Source organism: Trachinotus anak, unplaced genomic scaffold, assembly GCF_046630095.1.
Source record: "Trachinotus anak isolate AG129_WGS33_773 ecotype Australia unplaced genomic scaffold, CSIRO_AGI_Tana_v1 ptg000033l, whole genome shotgun sequence".
NCBI classification, from domain to species: Eukaryota; Metazoa; Chordata; class Actinopteri; order Carangiformes; family Carangidae; genus Trachinotus; species Trachinotus anak.
Window position 1 is genome coordinate 2,478,995 of NW_027273884.1, and position 22,271 is coordinate 2,501,265.

The 22,271-nt window shown below is 42.7% G+C and overlaps 1 protein-coding gene across 6 annotated transcripts in view; it reads left to right on the plus strand.

Annotated features, from left to right (window-relative positions):
- Window positions 1-22,271, plus strand: part of ralgapa1 (Ral GTPase activating protein catalytic subunit alpha 1) — a 76,524-nt gene that overhangs the window by 11,560 nt on the left and 42,693 nt on the right. For 3 of the 6 annotated variants that reach the window (XM_071471227.1, XM_071471228.1, XM_071471229.1), the window contains exons 18-36: window positions 2,545-2,694; window positions 5,358-7,253; window positions 10,449-10,573; window positions 10,682-10,916; window positions 11,333-11,518; window positions 12,070-12,240; window positions 12,326-12,519; window positions 12,611-12,709; window positions 12,880-13,035; window positions 15,168-15,296; window positions 15,461-15,586; window positions 16,497-16,555; window positions 16,998-17,106; window positions 19,182-19,292; window positions 19,468-19,536; window positions 19,633-19,770; window positions 20,007-20,190; window positions 21,873-21,991; window positions 22,099-22,218. In XM_071471227.1, coding sequence (XP_071327328.1) covers window positions 2,545-2,694; window positions 5,358-7,253; window positions 10,449-10,573; window positions 10,682-10,916; window positions 11,333-11,518; window positions 12,070-12,240; window positions 12,326-12,519; window positions 12,611-12,709; window positions 12,880-13,035; window positions 15,168-15,296; window positions 15,461-15,586; window positions 16,497-16,555; window positions 16,998-17,106; window positions 19,182-19,292; window positions 19,468-19,536; window positions 19,633-19,770; window positions 20,007-20,190; window positions 21,873-21,991; window positions 22,099-22,218 — 4,376 coding nt within the window. The remainder of the gene's footprint in view (window positions 1-2,544; window positions 2,695-5,357; window positions 7,254-10,448; window positions 10,574-10,681; window positions 10,917-11,332; window positions 11,519-12,069; window positions 12,241-12,325; window positions 12,520-12,610; window positions 12,710-12,879; window positions 13,036-15,167; window positions 15,297-15,460; window positions 15,587-16,496; window positions 16,556-16,997; window positions 17,107-19,181; window positions 19,293-19,467; window positions 19,537-19,632; window positions 19,771-20,006; window positions 20,191-21,872; window positions 21,992-22,098; window positions 22,219-22,271) is intronic. The other 3 variants (XM_071471231.1, XM_071471230.1, XM_071471232.1) reach the window with 3 other exon arrangements.

A 22,271-nucleotide genomic window follows, 5' to 3' on the forward strand; every position in this document is an offset into this window, starting at 1 on the left:
CAGTATTTCCCTGCTTTGACGTCCATCCTCCTAATGTGTGTGAGGAAAGGCCTTATTTTTATTTGGCCATGAAAACTTAGCTATTAGCCCAAAGCACAGATTTCCAGACATTGTTCTGTGTATCCTGGTAGATCGGCTTGGTTCAAGGGAAGCTCATCAGGGAAAACTAGTACCATCTCTTTCCTCAGTGCTCTGTGTATCCTGCCTCCTCTTTCTTCTCATGTCAGTTTTATTTGACTTGACGTACCTCCTCTGCTTTTCTCCTGCCGCCTGTCTGTCTGACAGGAAGTTGAGGTGTATGCTTTCTGTCATTCCCTCTTCTGAGTATAATCTTGTTTATGTGAAGCCTTCAACAGTGTGAGAGAAACGGTCACAACACCAGTGTACCAAAATAGTAGTTCTAGCTCGGAGCGAGATGATGACGACTTATGATGAAAACAAATCAGAGAATAAAGTTGGATATTCTGGAAAGGTGGAAGACTAAAAACTTTGACTGTAATGTAGAATTTGAAATAGTTATTACTCAGAAGTTATATTGGTAAAGCAGTATTTATTTATTTATTTATTTATTTATTGAGCACTTCATAAAACATACACATTTTTTTTCTTGGAATACTGAAAGGTTCTGTAAACAGTCATCAGCCACTAGATGTCACACTACACCACCAGCACCTCAGACCAAAACAAACACTCCATCGGTCACATCTCTGGCCTCCTTTTGGTCACCACCTCCTGACACCACCCTTCCCTTCACGTTCTCAGCAAGGTGATACGAAGCCCAGTGAAAGCAGATGCTAAACACAGAATAAGAAGCACAATTGAATATCCAGCCACAACCATTAGCTCCATGGCTATGCTGACAGCTGATAGACAGCTAGCAATAGCAACATTAGCCGAACACATTCATAATATTGGTAACAGTAAGTCAGCTAACATTATCATGCTACTGAAGTGGTCACTAATCATAACAGACAAGTAACATTATGTAGCATTAAGTTACTCACACATGGAGGAGAAGAAAAGTGAGTTCTGAGTCAAGCTGGAGCTCTGGAGCAGCTCGTATGGTTCTCCATCTTGGTACAACCAGACCAGTACTGGCTCCAGTGTCAGACTGGGAAAGAAATTCAGCCTTGAACTTAACTGCTAGGACTGCAATCACACAAATGGCTTTGATGGAGCCGGTGAAAACTTTCTGAATGCTTTAATGGGCCACCAGCCAACTAGGATTTGGTTGGTCGCCCTGTGCTCTGGTCTTATCTCTTTCTTTTTAGATAAAATACGTGGTTTCTTCAGTGGAGGAAATCCTGGAAGGATGCACTGCACTGTGTCATCTCATATGTTGGCGGGGCCTTTGTGTTTATAAATGTGGGGTGGACCAACAGTTTATCACATTCACTAACATGCGCACACAGCCAGACCGCCTACCAAAACAAAGAACAGAGAAACTCAGATTACAACACACACAGAATGTGACTTGGTTCTCTGCTCAGGACGCCATTACTCCACTTTATCTTTACCTAGAAAACAGTTGTTTGCTGCTCTATTAATGTTTAAAATCTCATTTACAGAGCATTTAAAAAAAACTTGAATATGGCAAACCCACAGCCCATGAAATATATTGTATTCAGATTTCTCTGGCCACTTGATGTTTGCCTGTTGATTAATTAAGTTATTGGTTCAACTTCAGTTCTCAGTGATGGTACCTGGGTAATTGTAAATGTAAAATGATGTGGATACTGAGGTTGATACTGTCAGCAGGGTGTCTGTAGGCCCTAAAAAGTCTGACAGTGTCAAGATGATATATTTACTAACCCTTAATAAAACTGGACCATACCTGTACACTACATCTGGTGCGTTCAGCACCACTCGTACCAGTTCTATGTGTGAATTTACCATGAGAAATGAGCCCACTCATGCCATGTTTTGTGAGTCGATATTCGATATTCATCGGTGAATATTTTTAAAAGTCAGTAGTGCTCCTGTGTGTCGCGGTCATAACAGGGGATTGGAGCTGTACAGAGAGCCAAGCTGCCAGCGGCCTCTCACTGTCTCACTGTCTTTCTTCCAGAGTTAACCCTGTCGCACTCCTCCTTCACCTTCGTTGTCTCTTTCCTTCTACATCCGCTCCTGAACTTTCCTCTTTTCTACGCTGTCCTGTCGCCTGCCTTTCTTTTCACAAACTTCCCTTCTTTCTCCCCAAACTATTGTCTCTACCACATAAATAATATTTTCTATTTATTTTCACCTATTTCTGTCTCTCACTGTTTTTCTCAAAACGTACTTTTCACCATCTTTGCTCCATTTTTTGCTTTTTTTCCCTTGCTCTATTTACTATCTTTATCTTTTAAAATTTATTTATTTTTGACGTCCTTTTTTTTCATTCCCTTCATTTTTACATCCTCTTCCATCTACCCACATTTCTTTTTAACTTCACCTCACTTCAACCCTTCCTCTTTCCCTCTGATCCTCCTTCCTGATTTTCTTCTGTCTCACACCGCTCCCTTTTCTTCTCTTTCTCTTTTATCTGTTCTTCCACTTCCTCAGCCCTGCGTAGCTGTTCTACGGGGGACTCTCTGCTGTCCTCAGCCTTTATCCGCAGTGCTAAGAGTGCTCCTGCTCTGGCTCCGCCTCTTCCTGTCCTCCTCCACCACCACCACCACCCTTTACTACCCCCCCTTGCCGACCAGCTGGCAGGTACACACTCTTTGCACTACCTGTCTGCCTGGAAACTGTAGTCGTCTACACGTCTGTCAGAAAGTCAACTTTTATACCCGTCATCTTGTCTCTGTCTGTTCATTCTTCTGGTTATTTAATTATTAATATTGAAGCAACTGTTTGCATGTGGTCCATCAGGAATCATGCAGTTCTTCCCTTTTTGCCCTGTACTGGGATGATCAGTGTGATTTTGAGAAATGCTTGAACATCAACCGTGCATCACTGTCCTGAAGCTGTGCAACAATCTCATCAGGTTTGCTTGACAATGTTGCATGTGACAAATGGATGATTATGGCACATTGTAGATCTTTTTTTCATTTTGAAAATAGAGAAAAAATAGTGACAAGTTCAGTTATTTGTTCTCTCAGCACACCATCAGACTTAAGGTGTGAAAGGAGGGATACCAAGGTTGCTCTGTGCCGTGTGAATAAAACTGAAGAAAATCTTGCTTTAAGCTCAAACAAGAATATTCTGTTTGTAGAGAAGGTTTAATTAAGACTTCATAAGTGATGGACTGGTACATGCAAAACAAAGCATGCCCAATCTTCCTGTCTCATTCAGCTGACAGATGTTTTTCTCTGTTTGTCCCAATCAATGTTTTTATATCGAGAATTATACACTGTGTCTAATGTTTGGTTGAGGAGTAACAAATAATCACATTGGTTTACTATGAGTTGCCTAAAGTGGTGCCCTCTTATTCCACAACTGTTGAAAGTGTATATAAGTGAGTCAAAATGTGACATTTACCATGTCCTCTGTATAAGTTGGTTAGTGATGTGGTTTTAACATTAGCTGGTGTATTTGGATTTTACCTGGTAAGAGTATGAAATGTTGCCAAGCTGCTACCAAAGAATGACATCTATCATTTCAATAACTAATGTTTAATTTTATCAGATGGATGGAGGCAGGTCATGTGTCCCTGTTTCTGCTGTTTACATGTCTGCATGAAACTTGGCCTACCTGTCTTTGTATTCCTGTCTGCTCGCTTGTTTCCATGCCTGTTGCCCTGCATCCTTTACTGAGCTGCCTGCATGCACACATGCATGTCCCTGTGTCATGTCCACATGCATGCACTCTTCTCTGCTTTATACTAACATTTATCTCCCCTGTGTTTCTATTCTCTCCTCGTTGTTCTCCCTCCCACTGATGTCCTGTGTGATACTTAATTTGATGCCATTTATTCTTCAGTCTTTAAATCCACCTGGTGATGATTTTACTTTATTATACTGTGGCAAGAAAAAGTGTGTGAACCCTGTGGAGTTACCTGGTTTTCAGCAGTGATTGGTCATAAGATGTGATCTGATCTTCATCTAAATCACAAGCGTAGACAAACACTGTGTCTCCAGGATAATATCACATAAACAACTGTAATCTTTTGTGTCTTTATTGAACATTATTGATGCCTATGTCTAAGGAGAGTAGCCACAGAACTAAATAATCTCCACTTTTCCACATTTGTCAGATGAACATCTAAACTCTTTGAAATCACTTTGTAACTCTTTCAGCTTAATGCTAATCAACATCTCTGGATCATAAGACTCTTAGAGGAAAGGTTTGCTTTTGAACTGCAAAGGCAAAATGTTTGTTTTTTGTTTTTGTTTTTTTGTTTTCTTGTAGGTCAAAGTAGCTCTAACCCACACCTCCAATCATGTTTCATTAATTCTCCAGCTTCAATAAATCCTAACTCCAGTTAGCTTTTGTTAATGTCATTAGGATAAGGGTACACAGACTTAGACTGTGAATGTTAAAATGATGTTTTCATTATAGACAAGAAAAATACAATGACTTATGTGCTATTAGTGAAAATGGATTATGTTTGTTCATTATTGTAACTTAGATGAAGATCTGACCATATTTGAAGACAAATGTATATGTAAATAGAGGTCACTTCAAAGGGTTCATTTATTATTTTCTGCCAGCGTGATTTTACTTAACTATTATATTTGCTGCTACTTTTTATGGAAATCTCTTAAAGCTATGTGAAGTCTTTTTTCTGCTTAATGGCCATGGCAAACATGAATGTCACTAAAGAAGAAGTTTAAAGGTAGTTTTTATTTTTGTGTAGGTCATGAATGTGTCTTCTGTCCAGTAGACAGTGTTAGCTGGTTGAATGCTGGTCGGACAAGTTAGCTGTGTTTGTAAAGTGGCATCAACACAGACACATACTGATTTTGAAACTAATACACTGAAAAACAAAGTGCTCTAAATGAAAAGTCTCAAAAGTTGTTCTATACAAAGGTTATTTCTGATCCACATCCCAGATTGATGTAGAATCTTGAGATGTCTGATATGAATACAGTTCACACTTTATCTCAGTCATGACTCAGATTTGATGAATGACAGAGATTAAACAGCTTTGGCAGCCACAGTACTTTAAGTATTGATATAAATAAAAGAAAACAAATTTCTGTGCACCATCTTGTGATCTTGTCTGACCACTTCAGACACAGGTTGCCATGTTCACAGTCATCACAGTAGAGTAATGACCACATTTGAGAATACTTAGTTTTTGTCTTTGTGTCTCCAGGTTCTTATTCAGGTTTCTGTTTGAGACTTTGTCCATTTAGTGTGTCTGTATTTGTTCATTCCTATTTTCCCTCCACTAACCTCACTCCCCCTCCTTCGTCTTCCCCCATTAACAGACCTCGAGGACCCGCCCATCACCCTGACATCCCGCACCTCTCGGATGCGTCACTCCTCCCAGAGCGACGAGGCCCCTCCTACCTCCTGTTCCGAGGTGTTCCAGGGTGGGACATGTGACCTGGATACCCCGGCCCCTTCCTCCCTCGCAAGGAGCAGCAGTGCCTCTGACATCATGGAGCCTTTCATCGCCGAGCGGGTCAAAGGTGAAGACCCTCAGAGGGATCCCACTTCAATCCCAAATCCCCCCCACCACCACCACCACTCTACAACAACTTCTTTACTCGCAGCCAACAGCCACGCAGCTCAGCCACTTCCACACCCTTTCACCTCCCCCTCCCCCACCCCTTTTACCTTGTCCAATGGTGTTGTTTCCTCGACCTCAGAGGGACAAGAGGATGGTAGTGTTTATGACCAGTTCTGGCAGCAGATTGGCTCTCGAAGCCGAGGTTCTAGCTCTGATTGGGTAAGCGACTGGGATACTGCCTTCACCTTTTCATCTGAAAAGGAAATTGATGCAGAAGAGGGTGAAGTAGGAGGTGGGGCAGAGGGGGATGATTTATTCTCCTCTATCAGGGACTACCTCACTCAGAAGGGAGGTGAGAGGAAGGAGGAGGCTGGAGAGAGAGATAGTCCTGGTCATACGTTAGAGAACAGTGTTACTTTACCTGCACCGGTGCAAACGGGGGTAGCTAGAACACAAATAGAATCGATAGGACAGGTAGGAGAGGCGAGACAGGTGGTAAGAGGGGAAAGACAGACTTCTGCAGAGGACAGACAGGTAAGTAAATCAGTGAGACACAGGAGCGTGGATTCAACAGAAGAGAATGAGGCAGAGCAGCGGAGCATCTACGAGTGCCTGGAGCTGCAGTGTCAGTGGCCATCACCCAATGCTAAGGGAAGTGCTAGCTTAGAAAGAAACACTGGGGAGAAAAAGGGAGGAGGAAACACAGGGAGGGCAGCAGCATGGGAAGGGAAAAGTGACATGTGGAGGGAAATAGGAGACAAGAAGCAGGATGATAAAGAAGCATCAGGAAATCAGAGATCCAGTTTAATTAGACAAGACACTAACATAGGAGAATCTATACTTGAATCAAGTCAAAGTGCCCAGACTCCAGATCCAGCTAAAGTCAAGGTGCCCCGCAGCACCAAGAGGCCCCACTCTGGGGGTGTTCACGTCAGCTTCCGACCCTCAACTGAGTCCGTCCAGTTCCACAACCCCCTTGAGAGTAAAGAGGCTCACTGGAAAGCCAGGCTGCGCCGCCTCAGTCACTTTCACACACACAGCCACTCAGCTGGGGAGAGGCCAGGGGCTGGAGTTGGGGCGGGTTCAGGGGGCAAGCTGGGAGCAGGGGTTGCAGGTAAGTTTGGCTCTGTGGCTGGGATCAGCCATAGGGCAGGGGCACATGAGAAATTAGCCTCTGGGACTGTTGTGGATAACAGCGGGGCAGGGGGCACAGTGGGCGCTGGAGGGCTGGAAAACAGGGCTGGGAGTGATGGGGACAAGGACAAACAACTTCCTGGAACCAGTGTAGGATCCAGTCTGGGCTCTGAGGCTCAGGTTCACTCAGAGGTATTATCAAGCAGTTCAGGTTCCTCAAGCGTGTCCTCAGGGGTGCGTGGACGCTTGGGACGTTCAGCTTTGCGATCTCGAGCCTCCCGTTCACGCTCCCAGGAACCAGGCAGCACTGCCTCTCGTCACCACCAGGGGGCCCTGCTTGGTGGCGTCTATAAGACTGTGGTTCACGCTCTGTCCTCCAAGCCCCGGCCCCGAGGTCAGGGGTCATCGCAAGGCTCGTCGCCACAGCGGCAGGGCCGGGCTGCCATGGGTGACGCATCGCTAAGAGACCTCTACTCCCACGTCCTGGGCTACTTTGGACGAAAGACAACCACGCCAGGTGAGGATTGCAACGAACGAAGGGCTCATAAAGGACACAGCAGATAAAACAACAACTGTGGAGAGACAGATACTCACAAAACACAAACATCAACAACTCTCTTTTCCTTTTTGGCTGTTTTTAACTGGTTTGTTATGATGGAATGATTTTTTTTTTTTGGCTGACACTCATCATCTTGCTGCTGGACTGAAATTCAACTCCCTGTTGATGTGTTTCCTCTTGACCGTAGCCCCTCCTCCAGCCTGCCTCCTGTCAAGGACCTCCCTCCTCCCATACCTTCCCACTTGTTCCTCTACCTGAGAAGCCCCTCCCTCCTCTTCCTCCTCCCCCTCCTCCTGTCTTCTTTCTTCTCAGGGTTTTGGGATTTTAACCTCTTCTCCCTCTTTCCCCCTTCTCCTCCCCCTCCCTCTCCTCAATGTTGCATGCGGCCTCGTCGTGCCTCGTCCTTCGCCTCCTCCCCGGACTCTGGCTCCTCGTCAGCTGCACAGAAGGAAACAACAATCCACAGAAAAAGTAGAAAAGATAAAAGCACCAATAAAAAATAGACACAATACCCCACAGGAAGTTTATGTTTAAAAGCATTTTCCATCTTCAGAGCCATTTAGAGTCACATGTGTAGACATGAAGGAACTTCAGGGATGTGCAAACAGACTCATTTATATATAGTGTGAATATGCTGCTGTAGTTCACCCTCAGACCAGTAGAATGCAGCATAAGACCTTATGTAAAAATCTTTATGATTGTGATCTACACATAGAATTTGAATGGATAAGAAAAGGTGCACATATTCAAATTAATAATCTGGAATGGTTATTTGCCTTGTACACTGCCAATGATTGATCGATGATTGGTAAACTGCACATTTGAATCAGCAGTTCAAATACCATTTTTCTATTCATTCTAATTCTTTGGGTGGAAAACTGCAGACCTGGGGTGAAATCATTTATGTGTTGAGGATCAGATGCTTGATGTGAGCACAGTGATTCATCACTTGAATCCGTCTTGATGTGGAGTTACTGTGGCGCAGCCACTTTTTTTTTTCTTTTCTGGATGTGTTGCTTGCCAACTCGTGTCACATCGTACCAACTGATCGTTTTGCATATTTGTTTGGTTTGTCTACTGTTGTGCCAGATGTCTGGTGAACTGTGCCCTGCTGTATTCACATCCTCATAATAGCTGCCTTTTCTGCTGAACTACAATCAGAAGTGTGAGGGCCTCCACCCTAAACTGGCCTGTAGTTACTGACTGGCTGCAAAAAGTGCCAGTTCACAAGATGTCAGCTTTCTGTAGTTCTGTAGCTGCTCAGTGACGCAAGGGTCGCCTGTCGGTTCACTAATCTGCTCTGCTGCACAGTGCAGTCAGAGCTGGAGCTGTAGCGTGTTTCTGCTCCTGTGTTTGGCCGTCAGTCTGACTGAATGGCAGTGACTTGTTCCTCAGCAGCTTGTTCATTGTCAGGAAAGCTTACAGTATTGCACTGGAGACTTGTGGGGGATCATCCTCAAACACAGAAGCATGACTAACACTAAAATATCCTGTCCCGATGGGCTGAGCAAATACAGTACAGGCAAGTTTTTTAGTGCACAGATCTGTAAAGAAAAGTTGCCTCTAAAGCTGTTTCAGAGGGCAAGTGCTATTTATTATTTAAACCAGAGCATTAATCCTTTATTAGGCCTTTATTAATACAATGATGTAATTGAGCCAATTAGGATCTGATTTTTTTTAGGCCAACATATTATGATTGCTGTTGCTGTTGGTGATGGCATGGCAAATAACCATTACAGAAAAATAGACCACCATTAGACAAAGGTGGCGTTTAACATCTGGACTAGAAGAGGTATCTGAATAACATACTAATTGTGCGTGTGAACATGCAGAAATATTACAAGTTAATGCTTGAGAAGATTCAGCTAAATTAACCTGAATCAAATTAAGTTTGGGCTGTGTTAAATTGTTAACTTTCTGTGCTCCTAACTTCAGCTTTCTCCTGTCCTGTGATCACAGCAGCGAGATGCTGATCTTTCTAATAAACAGCTTCAGCTTTAATGAGAGAAAGCCGACGTTGCACTGACCTTACCTTTGTGGGCTGAAAGTTTCAACTTTGTTGCACATCTAATTGCAACCAGGAGAGACAAAGTGATGTATCATTGCACCTGCAGGGCAGTGCAGTCTACACACAGCCTGTGTTGTTCTGTGGTAAGTGGCCGTGGTGTGAGTGGAGGTTTGCAGTCTTAAATCTTGAAGGAAAAAAAAATGTGCAGCAAGGTGAAATTTTCATCGGGGGGGGGGGGGATAAGGATTTCCAGTTCAGTCATCGAGCTGTGGAAACAACCGGCCTCTGTCAGCTCTGTCATCCACAGGCTGAGGAATTAAAGATTAGTTAGGTAATAGTGCGAGCAGCAGATTTACACTTATCTAGCTTGGGGTTGATGGATGCTTTGTGCTATCAGAGTTTTCCCACACTGACCGCTATCATCGCCTCCAAGCTAACAGCAACATAACTCATAGTAACATACCTGCTAACAAGGTGATATTTTCTCTCGCTCTATATGCATGGTGTGAATTAATGCCCGCATTGCTTTTCTGGTGGGGTTTGATGTGCCTGCTGTATTGTGGCTTTTTTTTTTCTTTTTTTTTTTTCCCTCAACATTAGTCTTTTGATTACCGCCAGGCCTACAGTGCATACACATCAGGACTGCTCTTACAATCCCGATAAATTAAATCAACTAAATTACTTTAATTTTGTTGTGTGGACATTGTGATATTTTAATATAACATCTGATCAAGCATCAGCAGCGGTAATTTAAAAAATCTAAGCCTGCTAATGATGCTACAGGGATGGTGTTGGGGATAACAGTATGAGTTTCTGATCAAAAACAAACTGTCACAATTTATCCTTAATTTAGACCAGTACAAACAAATGTAAATTACAAATTCCTTATTACTTATTATTATTGTTAGTTTTCTGTCTTTTGAGCTGAGTGGATATGAACCTGTTCTTGTCTCCATCATTGTGTCTTATCACATTTCTTTCCCCATGAATTCGTCCATATCTCAACTTGTCTGCGTCTTATTATTTGTCCGTCATTCCTGTGAATGTGTGTGTGTGTACGAGTGCGCGCCTGACCTTGACTGTTAAAATCTGTCTGCCTGTATATCTTATTGTGTGTTTGTGTGTGTGTGTGTGTGTGTGTTTAGCCAACAAAGAGGAGGTGGTCCAGAAAGCCCGCCCAGTCTCCAGTGACGTAGGAAGCAGCAACCCAAACTTCTCCGACCTCATGGATGAATTCATCCAGGAGAGACTGAGGGCCAAAGGAACAGTCGTCAGTGCAGCACACATACACACACACACACACACACACATAAAGATTAAAGGTTTATTGTCACAAAACAGAGAGGCTACAACCCCTTTTTTTCTCCTTGACACACAGGGCCGTCGCGGCAGCAGCCCAGGGAGTCTGGAGGTTCCCAGGGACCTGCCCGAACTCCTGGAGGCAGGTCAGAGTCCTGGATCACGACCCTCAGATGACCTTCGACCTATTGATGATCCAGGGGTTCCCTCTGAGTGGACGTCACCTGCAAGTGCCAGCGGTTCTGATGTCATCAGCTCCGACAGCCAATCAGACTCCTTCAATGCCTTTCAGTACTCAACTTGCAAGTTTGATAGTAAGAAACGAAGAAAAGATTGTTGATACTTTTTTAGATACATGTTAGGATTACCACGATGTTGATCATTTATTTGTCAGAGGAAAGCAGACAAACCGTCTTCAGTGGGAATAAATAAAAATAATAACTAATAAAATTTAAGTTAGTTAGTTAAATAGCATAAAAATTACAGGATTAAGACCTGTCCTTTCATTGGTTTAAAAGCCTCAATCATGTGCCTGCTCTTTTGTCATGCTGTTTTTGGCATATTGCAGTATTTTTAAAAGTAAGCCTTTCAAATGTGTAAACCCTCAACAATCAATCATTTCTCTCATTTCATTGCTCACTGCCTATGCGGCAGTACGCTGGCTTAGTGGTTGGAGAGGCTGCTGGGTAACTTTATCTCACCTACCTCCCTCTCTGTGTTTTTCCTGTAGATTTTACTTTCAGCTCAGAAGCTTGTGGAAGAGGAGTTGGATCTGGAGGAGATGGTCGAGGCAGCTCACTGGACCAGGACAGCCTGGGTGGGGGCGCGGCCTGTGAAGAACACGAAGTGGCCAGTTTGACAACACTTCACATTGACTCAGAGACCAGCAGCCTCAGCCATACTGTCACTGTTACTGGTCGGTACCACCTGTAACATGAAGATTTCTCCGACTATATTATTGTTGATCTGTTATATTTACACAGATCAACACATTCAGTATTTCTTATTATATCATGTAGGAAGAATGATTGTGTATCGCTTATTTTGCATATAGAATATAATTGTGATAATAAGTGTATTTGTAAATAATAATTCACAACACTAATGTGCACATGCACTGTAAATACATTTCTCTGTAAACACTGTATATAAGCTCTCTCTTTTCATTTGAAATCAAACCTACAGGGCCGAAGCCTTGTTTACTTTTCTTTTCCTCCTCCGCCTGTATATCTCTAAGGCTTTCCAAGAGAAATCGGATTTCGAGTCTCCACCTGAGATGCAACAACAAAATTACACAGATCTGCACTAAAAGTTAATTATGGAAAGCAGATGTACAATTTTGCTGACAACACCTGAATCACAAGTAGTAGAAACAAACAAGAGACATCTGGTTCCTCAGCTTCATAATCAGGAGTTATTCATGCTTTCTGTCTTGTTTCCTGGTCACGACTGTGCCGTCTCATCCAGGTTCTGAGAGCGCTTCTCCAATGCATTCTCTCGGAGGCTCCCGCTCCCAGACGCCCTCCCCTGCGACGCTGACAGCGGAGCACACAGATCACACACACTCCCACTCTCACACACATCTGCAGCTGGACCAGAAGCTCCACAACTCTGTCCTACAGACGCCTGATGACCTGGGTAATACTCACGCACACACTCAAACACAGGTTACAGCTGTGAACGAGGGGAGGGAGTCACTCACTGATTCATTGTTTGAATTTAGAAACCAGTGAGTTCCCCAGCGAGGACTGCAGTGTGATGGCGGGTGGTTCTCTAACTGGTTGGCACGCAGACGTGGCCACAGTAATGTGGCGGAGGATGCTGGGTATCCTGGGGGATGTCAATAGTATCAAAGACCCAGAGATCCATGCTCAGGTCTTCGATTACCTTTGTGAACTGTGGCAAAACTTGGCCAAGGTAAGTACTGACACAAACAGTTAAAACACAACTACAGCTGAACGCTCACTGTAAAGATTGTGTTGGTAAAAATGGACATTTCTCTTTTCAGATTAGAGATAATTTAGGCATTTCTCTGGACAACCAGTCATCTCCACCTCCCCCTGGTCTGATCCCTCCCCTGAGGATTCTCACCCCCTGGCTCTTTAAGGTAAGTGTGACTGAATCATCACTATAGGACCATACCATTCAGTGACCCCTCATACCCTGTGGATGGGGGCATTGTCATCCTGTTTTACCACTCGTTTTCCAGGTTTGCCCTTTAATTTGTCACCTGTCTTGTATTAACCTCACTAAATAAATATTTTTTTTCTTCTTAAGGCCACCATGCTGACAGAGCGTTACAAGCAGGGGAAACTTCATGCCTACAAGCTGATCTGCAGGATCATGAAGAGACGACAGGATGTTTCCCCAAACACAGACTTTCTTACTCACTTCTACAACATCATGCACCAAGGGCTGCTGCACCAAGACCAGGTAGAGTCTATTCATATTAACCTGAGTCTGGTTTCACATTTACATTTTAAGACAATACAACATATTATATTGGTAGATGTCACATTAATTTTAACCAGATTTTTAAGTTATTTAAATACAGTCGTGGCCAAAAGAGAATGACACAAATATTAATTTTCACAAAGTCTGCTGCTTCAGTTTTTATAATGGCAATTTGCATATACTCCAGAATGTTATGAGGAGTGATCAGCTCAACTGCAATTAATTGCAAAGTCCCTCTTTGCCTTGAAAATGAACTTTATCCCCAAAAAAACATTTCCACTGCATTTCAGCCCTGCCACAAAAGGACCAGGTAACATCATTTCAATGATTCCTCCGTTAACACAGGTGTGGGTGTTGATGAGGACAAGGCTGGAGATCAATCTGCCATGATTGAGTTAGAATAACAGACTGGACACTTTAAAAGGAGGATGGTGCTTGACATCATTGTTCCTCTTCTGTTACCATGGTTACCTGCAAGGAAACGCGTGCAGTCATCATTGCATTGCACAAAAAGGGCCTAACAGGGAGGTTTATAGCAGCTAGTAAGATTGCACCTCAGTCAACCATCTTTCGGATTATCAAGAACTTCAAGGAGAGAGGTTCAATTGTTGCCAAACAGGCTCCAGGGCACCCAAGAAAGTCCAGCAAGCGCCAGGACCGTCTCCTAAAGTTGTTTCAGCTGCAGGATCGGGCCACCACCAGTGCAGAGATTGCTCAGGAATGGCAGCAGGCAGGTGTGAGTGCATCTGCACGCACAGTGAGGTGAAGACTTTTGGAGGAAGGCCTGGTGTCAAGAAGGGCTGCAAAGAAGCCACTTCTCTCCAGAAAAAACATCAGTGACAGACTGATATTCTCACAATCTTGCCTAAAAACACAGCCATGAATAAAGAATGGTACCAGAACGTCCTCTGAGAGCAACTTCTCCCAACCATCCAAGAGCAGTTTGGTGATGAACAATGCCTTTTCCAGCATGATGGAGCACCTTGCCATAAAGCAAAAGTAATAACTAAATGGCTCGGGGAACAAAACATAAAGATTTTGGGTCCATGGCCAGGAAACTCCCCAGATCTTAATCCCATTGAGAACTTGTGGTCAATCCTCAAGAGGCAGGTGGACAAACTAAAACCCACAAATTCTGACAAACTCCAAGCATTGATTATGCAAGAATGGACTGCCATCAGTCAGGATTTGGTCCAGAAGTTGATTGACAGCATGCCAGGGAGAATTGCAGAGGTCTTGAAAAAGAAGGGTCAACACTGCAAATATTGACTTGTTGCATGAACTCAGTTTAATTGTCAATAAAAGCTTTTGATACTTATGAAATGCTTGCAATTATATTTCAGTATACCATAGAAACATCTGACACAAACACCTAAAAACCCTGAAGCAGACCCTGTGAAAATGTAATATTTGTGTCATTCTCAAAACTTTTGGCCATGACTGTACTGTTGCTGGTTCAACTCCCAACTGGCCCGACTCTTTGTTGCATGTCATTCCCATTCTCTCTGGCTCTTTCCTGTCAGTCTCCACTGCCCTGTCAAATAAAGGCACAAAAGCCCAAAAAATATCACCACTGATTTTACGCATCAAAGTCTGCATATGCAAAAGAAAGTTGTATAAAGCCTTATATGTCTCTGACTGGTTTTATGGAGTGTGATAACTTTGCCTCAAGTGATGTCACTTGAGTCACTTGGAAATGAAAAACACCAGGGGGTGTAGAGTTGAGCTCAGCTGACCTCTGTAACCTGCTCCTCATCTCTGTTTGAGACTCTATGCTACATTAGCTGCTACCAGCATAACACACCTGAATCTCCAACTGAACTGTTGATTTGCATTGTGGGTAATGTAGTCGCCAGGTTTTGATAAGGAAGAAGAATGCATGGAATACAAAAGAAAATAACATTTAAAAACTCAGTCTTAACATTGTAGCAACATTATATGAGAGACAGTATTTCAGTGGAGCCTTTTAATAAACCAGATACCGTGTGTGCTGCTTCTTGGTTAAAGTTACACTGCTTCAGACAAAAGGATGGAACATGAGCAGTGACTGTAAATGTGCTTTAGCTGTGACATCTATACTGTAGGAGTGTTAATTTATTTTTTTTCAACAGGATATTGTGAACACCATTATAAAGCACTGCAGTCCCAGGTTCTTCAGTATCGGTCTGCCTGGAGCCACCATGCTGATCCTGGACTTCATCATTGCAGCTTCAAGGGTCACCGCCTGCTCATCACTCAATGTAAGAAACACACTTGTTTCACTTCATTTTATTTAATTGAGGCCAAACAAAGTGTCGCACACCTGTACAGTACAAGGTGACACACAGATGTTTCTTTTTCTTTTCTTTTTTCATTTGATTTGCCTTTAATTTTTGTCTTCATCCTTCCCACCTCTTCCTTTCAGGCTCCAAGAGTTGAGGCTCAGATCCTCCTTGGATCTCTGGTGTGTTTTCCCAACTTGTATGGGGAGCTTCCAGCCCTTCATCCCACCACAGCCGACGTGGTGCTTACCAAGTTCCCTGACGTCAAGGTTGGTGGAAGTTATGGTGGTTTGAGTTTGACGAGTAGTTAGAAAGTTTTAAACAAGACCTCAGTCTTCAAAAGGCTAGTTAGTTTGATCTGCGGCAGGTTATCCTGCTTCTGTACTTGGGCAATAACATTATCCTTTGTCACAGTCTGATCATAAATCACAGTGAAATAAGTAAAACAGAAAAATTACTTTTTCTAAGAAGCCACTACCTAGTTTATACAGCTGATTTCATCCTTTCTCAGAACACGCGCTGTCCGACTTAAATGTCCAAATTAGTGTTGAGAAGAGTTTGATTGTACCATTAAATCAAAATGGGTCAGTTTACTGCCAAAGCAGAGGGTCAACCCACTTTGTGTACAATCCAGGTCAGTCCAAACCTTTAGCACGTCTGCCGTCCACAGGGGGTCTCAAAGGCAAACTGATAGGTTAATGCCTCATCAGCCATTCTTGTAACAGTCCAGAGCTATGGGAGTAATGTTGTTATTGTTGTTGTTGCTGCGTAAACAGTTAATGCCATGCATGGCAGCACCTTGGGCCCGCTCACTGGTTTCTTACAAGGCAGACACTTGTGTTGAATCACTAAGCGGTCATTACCACTGACTGGAGGGACGGGACCAGTGAGTGTGTGAATGTGTCTCAGGGTGTGTGTAGGTTTGTCTGTACTGTGACTTTGTGTCCTTATTTTGTGGAGCCTGTGTGTATAATATATTAACACCTGATATTGTTATTCCAGGAATCACTTTTCTTATTATGTAAAAACTATCAGAGTGTTTAATCACCAGTTTCTTCATTACACCTGGAAGAAAGGTTAACTCTGTGTTAGGGGCCTGAACAAGATACACACACCAGTGGTTTGATTTGTGTGAGGCAAATTAACAAATTAGGTTTGTGTGTGTTATTTGTTTTGCAGGAGCACATCATCAAAACCATTCTAACCTCTGCCAGAGACGAACCTTCAGCTCCTGCAAGGTAAAGTGTGTGTGTGAATCCCTGTATGATGTAATGCACTGACCACTCTCATTTACAATAATCAGTGTGTTATAAATAAATTATAATGTTTAAAAATTATACAGTCCATTTAATTGCAGTTATAAATTTTAACAAGTGCATTTTACCTCAAGTCTATTTTTTAATTGACATATGTCCTGTTTAAGAAATTAACTGATTACCTGTTAATAATAAAGAGCATTATACAAACAGCACAACATCTGTTTTTACCTATGTTCACGCTAATAGTTTTCTGCTTGTTGGTGCCTTTATACATACATGTCTCCTAGCTCAACACATGTAGAGTGTGTGTATAATATGTTCATGGTGTCCAAACGTACAGAATCTGTGAGGATTTTTGCATGAGTGTAGCAGCAGTACAAATCCACTGTTTGCTCATAGTGTATTTGTTTTGTTTTGTCAGGTGTGTGGCTTTGTGTAGTCTGGGTATCTGGCTGTGTGAAGAGCTGGCTCACGGGACTCAACACCCACAGATTAAAGATGCTCTCAACGTCATCTGTGTTACTCTGAAGGTCGGTCACCGCTCCGTACTACTTCAAAATCACTGGTTATTTTACACCCACGCTCTAAACATTCAACTCCCTGAGCTTCAAACACAAACTAAAAGTTGGTCATTGAAATTGAAATCAATATGGGTGACCTGTCAACCCAGTTTAATAAGATCATCTCATGCAACTTTTGCCTGTTCTCTGACCATGGTACTCTGTCTGTGACTGTGATCCAGTGAAATAAGACCAGAGCAAAGACTCTGACTCAGACGGGCTGTTTTTACACTGATCTGCACCACACAGTAGTTTCTAAACATCTGTTCTTCCTCTGTCTTCATGTGTAATTTGACTCTTTGAAGTTTAAAAACATAATGTGGCATTTCATGATTTACTACAATATTATATCAATTTTAATATGGTTAACATGAATATATTATTTTATTATACTATTTAATATTTCAGCATGTACAATAATATATCCAAATTAAATATTTAAATGTTTGTTCAAATCATTAAATCCTATTTAATACTGTATGTCCCCTGGAAGTGATTCGCTAAAACCAGATCTCCACGGTTCATCAAATAAACTGATGTTTTTGCAGCATCTTAAATCGGAGACGAGGATTAAAACAGTTGAAATAAGTGGGGACACAACTGGTTAAAATCTAAATGATGGTTAATTTAAGCATGCCAAAATACTGACTGAATACTGGACGGTTAGGTTGTGGATGTGTTGAACATGGTGGGTCGCAAGCAGCCAAAGTATGATGGAAAGCATTGTTGGAGATGATTGTTAGTGTTGGTGACATTGCCTCAGTTGGTATTGTCTGTTTCAGGCCACCAGGCTGGGAGGCCTGTGGATCAGAATAATACTGTCCAATATTTATTGTCTCATCTATAGCCAAGTGCCTCTAAATGGACACACACACACACACACACACACACACACCTCGTCCACCTTGGAATCCCTAGCTTGTGTATCGGCAGCCAATGGCCTGCTAAGACACTACAGTAACACACACACTTGAATTCACTTACTCCTGGGAGCAAACCCTGGACTGTCAATATGTTTGGTCCTCCTTCAGATAGGAGACTAATCCAGGGGGAATGCTGCAAGCTGTCTCTCTCTCTCTCACACACACACACACACAAACTCTATCACATATATACACAGGTCTTGTCCACTTTTCAGTCTCTTGCCTTCATACCAGCAGCCAGTAGCTGCAGTCATGGGCTGTGCGACATGCACACAATTACACACACACACAAAGCTTGAGGGATTATCATATTTCCATGCAGAGCCACTTCTGTCTGTTGTCCTCCTCATCCTTCTTCCTTTTCATCTGGAAACATTCTTTGTTTTGTAGGAGCTGATCCTCATTAAACTAATATGCACATTTTCTCTCCTGTTACTGACAAACCGGTATTTTATTGTTTCCTAAACATCATAAGAACAACAATTACAAGAAAAGAAAATTCTGTAAAATTTCAATTAATAGCAATTTAGCTGACTTATACCTACATGGGACAGGCCATATAAAATATGGGAAATACTATGAAACTGATTATTTAAACCAGTATGAATATTACTCCTATAAAAATTACCAGGCTATCGAATAACATATTAGGAATTATTAATTTAATGTAGCAGAGAGAGAGAGAGAGAGAGAGAGAGAGAGAGAGAGAGAGAGAGAGAGAGAGAGAGAGAGAGAGAGAGAGAGAGAGAGAGAGAGAGAGAGAGAGAGAGAGAGAGAGAGAGAGAGAGAGAGAGAGAGAGAGAGAGAGAGAGAGAGAGAGAGAGAGAGAGAGAGAGAGAGAGAGAGAGAGAGAGAGAGAGAGAGAGAGAGAGAGAGAGAGAGAGAGAGAGAGAGAGAGAGAGAGGTCAAATGCCAGAAGCCTACCTTAGAAAAAAATGAAAGTCAAAGGTTACCTTAGTTATTTTATTTTATTATTAGAATATTGGGAATACTGTAGAAGAAGATTGAGTTTCATTTCTTCGTTTTACAGTAACAAGATATGTTGATCCTTCAAACCCTAAGCAGCCTGCTTATTAATGTATAGTGGCTGAATTTACATGAATGATGTGTGTCATCTCCCAGTACCCCAATAAGAGTGTAGCACTGGTGGCGTCAGACATACTTCACCTCCTGATCAGTCAGGTGGATCATCTGCAGAAATTCCCTCCTGACACTCCAAAGAAGATCGTAGAGGTGAGACATATGTAACTCTGCACTGAACAAATTTATGAAATATTTCTAAGCACTGGTCTAATTTATTGTTTATTAGCTTGTCCACATATCCTGATGGATAAAATCATATTAAAGTAAAGCTTTTAGCAGTAGTAACAGTTTTAACATAGAAAACAATTGACGTTATTGTTCTCAGATTTTGATCGCCACCATCACGTTCTTGCTGCCTACCACTGAGTCTTCTCCGCATGAGCTTGATAAGAGGGTAAAACTCACACAAACACTCTTTCACATTTTCTTAGCATATCACTCACTTTAGAAAACAACCTTGTGTCTCATCACAATGCCCGTTGTGTTGCAGCTGGTTGTTTCCCTGCTGCTGTGTCTGTTGGACTGGGTGATGGCTCTGCCTCCAAAGACTCTGCTTCAGCCTGTTCAGACTCGAAGCCCTCCAGAGAGGGACCAGCCCACCAAGACTCTGCTCAGCTGCATTTATAAGGTAGGTGTGTTTGTGTGACCGTGACGTGGCCCTTAACACACACACAGTCACTTCTTGTTAATCTCATGTTAACATCTTGTTCTATGGCCTGTAGTTCACAAAAACAAGACACATATGAAGTGTTTTTATTACAGTGACACACAAGCATCATTGCAGTCAAACTGAAGATGATCCCTGGATGAGGTCTAAAACAGCATGCAGTGACCGGTGTCCCTTTTCTTTTAAACTCTGTGTAGGTGCTGCACGGTTGTGTGTATGGAGCGCAGTCCTTCAGCAGTCCCAAGTATTATCCGCTGCAGCTCTCAGACCTGTTGAGTCCAGACTACGACCCGTTCCTGCCGTTAGAGAGCCTCAGAGAACCAGAGCCACTGCACAGCCCAGACTCCGAACGCTCCAGCAAATTACAGCCTGTCGCTGAAGGTAATTTATCAGGTGCTACACATAGAATCCGTAAGATGTGGATATACACAACAAAGTAAAGGAAGAAACCTGTAAAATCTTGAGGTAGTGGAAAGTGATAGTGTGATTGATCAATAAAAACCTGGTCTTAAATCAGTGGCGCAGTATTTCACTATTATTTTAATGGTGCATTATCCAGAGAGTAATATGTACCTACATATATGGGAACACAGCCTGTTACACACAAGCAGTCAGTGCCTCAGAAGGTCGGAGGATTGTTTGTGACATACTGTGTGTTGCACAACGTTGCCATGCGTCTTGTCTATGACACATGAAGCTCACACAGAAGTGTTCTTTCTTACTACCTGATAAATCTGCCAAATGTTTCCTATCCATCACCTAAATTTGTCCACAGTTTCTTAACGAACCGAAGATTTTTTCACACTTCTGTGAAAAAAATCATAATCCACATTCGCGCAAGTGTGTCTGGCTTTTATAGGGAATGGGAGATGGCACTCTGATTGGTTTATTGCATGCTGCGCTGAAAACACTCTCTTGAATAATTAAGAGACTTAGTACAACCCTTTTGAACCATGCACCTGGTGCAGCGACAATTTTTTCCACCATGAAAATAGCAAAAGTAACACGGACACGCTGTAAATGCATTTGCGCCACAAGCTCTAGACGGCGAGCTTTGGACCGTCAAAACAGAGTCTCTATGCAATCAAAGTGCTGCACTGACTCACACACACAAACACACACACACTTCTTTCATCTGGGCAAAATGACCCAGAGTCGTCCACCAAACCACTGCCAATCACTGAAAATAGAAGTGTGTGTGTGTGTGTGTGTGTGTGTGTGTGTGTGTGAGCGCACGCATGTGTGCGTACGTGTGTGCAGGAGCACACTTGTCTGCATCCGTGTGAGAGTGTTTATTGTCCCCTGCTGTGGTCCACCAGGACACAGTGACTAGTCTAATGACTGGAGCACCTTGATAGAGCATGCTCCTCTCTTCTCTTCTCTTCTCCTTTCTCCTCCCTTCTTCTCTTCTTCTCTTCTTCTCTTCTCTTCTCTTCTCCATTCTCCTCCCCTCTCCTCTCTCTCCTCTCTTCTCTCCATCTTCTCTTCTCTCTCTCTTCTCTTTTCTCCATCTTCTCTTCTCTTCTTCTCTTCATTGCTATTCTCTCAATATTTTTTTCTGCTAATATTCAGTTCACTTCTGTTTTTTTTGTCACTGGTCCTTTAAGTTCATTTATCTTTCCTCTTTTCTTTTTCTTCTCCTCCTGAGCTCTCCTGTTGTTAAGGGGGTTGTTGAAAATGTCTGGTCAATGCATATCTGTACTCTACACACAGTCCTGTCGATAAGGAGCTGTGTGTGTAATGATTTTGATTAGCCAGGATCTGTTGGCAGCACAGCGTGTGATGGCATTGGCTTCCTCTCAGCATGAGTCAAACTATGTACAAGCTCAGTGTGTGTTTGTTCCTCTTCCCAGTGTTTTATAGTAATTCCTGAAGTTTTGTTGTAACTTGGAGCCAGACTATCAAGTCATAGTAACAGTTGCACCTTTTAGCCTACCAAATAAAAAAGTGCAGAAACATAGAAACAGAACGTAAAAATTTAAATATTTGGAAAAGCATTTTTCTTAACTGCACCTTGTGGTGCTAAATGTCCTCTGTCTGTGATTTCCCTGTTCTCTCTGCAGTTCGTAGCCGTATCCAGCAGGGCCTGGTTTCCATCGCAGCCAGAACAGTTATCACCCACCTGGTCAACCACCTTGGACATTATCCCATGTCTGGGGGGCCGGCTACTCTGTCCAGTCAGGTAGGGGTGTGATGTACTGTTTATGGTGATGATTACTTACTTCCTACAATACTTTTGTTTAGATCCTGGCATTTTGCTTGAGCACCACTATGGCCTATGTTTTCTAGGTGTGTGAAAACCAAGACAATCCTTTCTGTGAGAGCGCTGATCTTGGACCAGAACTTTTCCATTCACCAAACCTGCAGTTTCTGGTTCTGAACGGCTCCACGCTGCTCTCAGTGCTCCAGGTAAACTCCACCGAAAGAAAGTTGCCCTGACCAGCATGACTGACACTGACTAA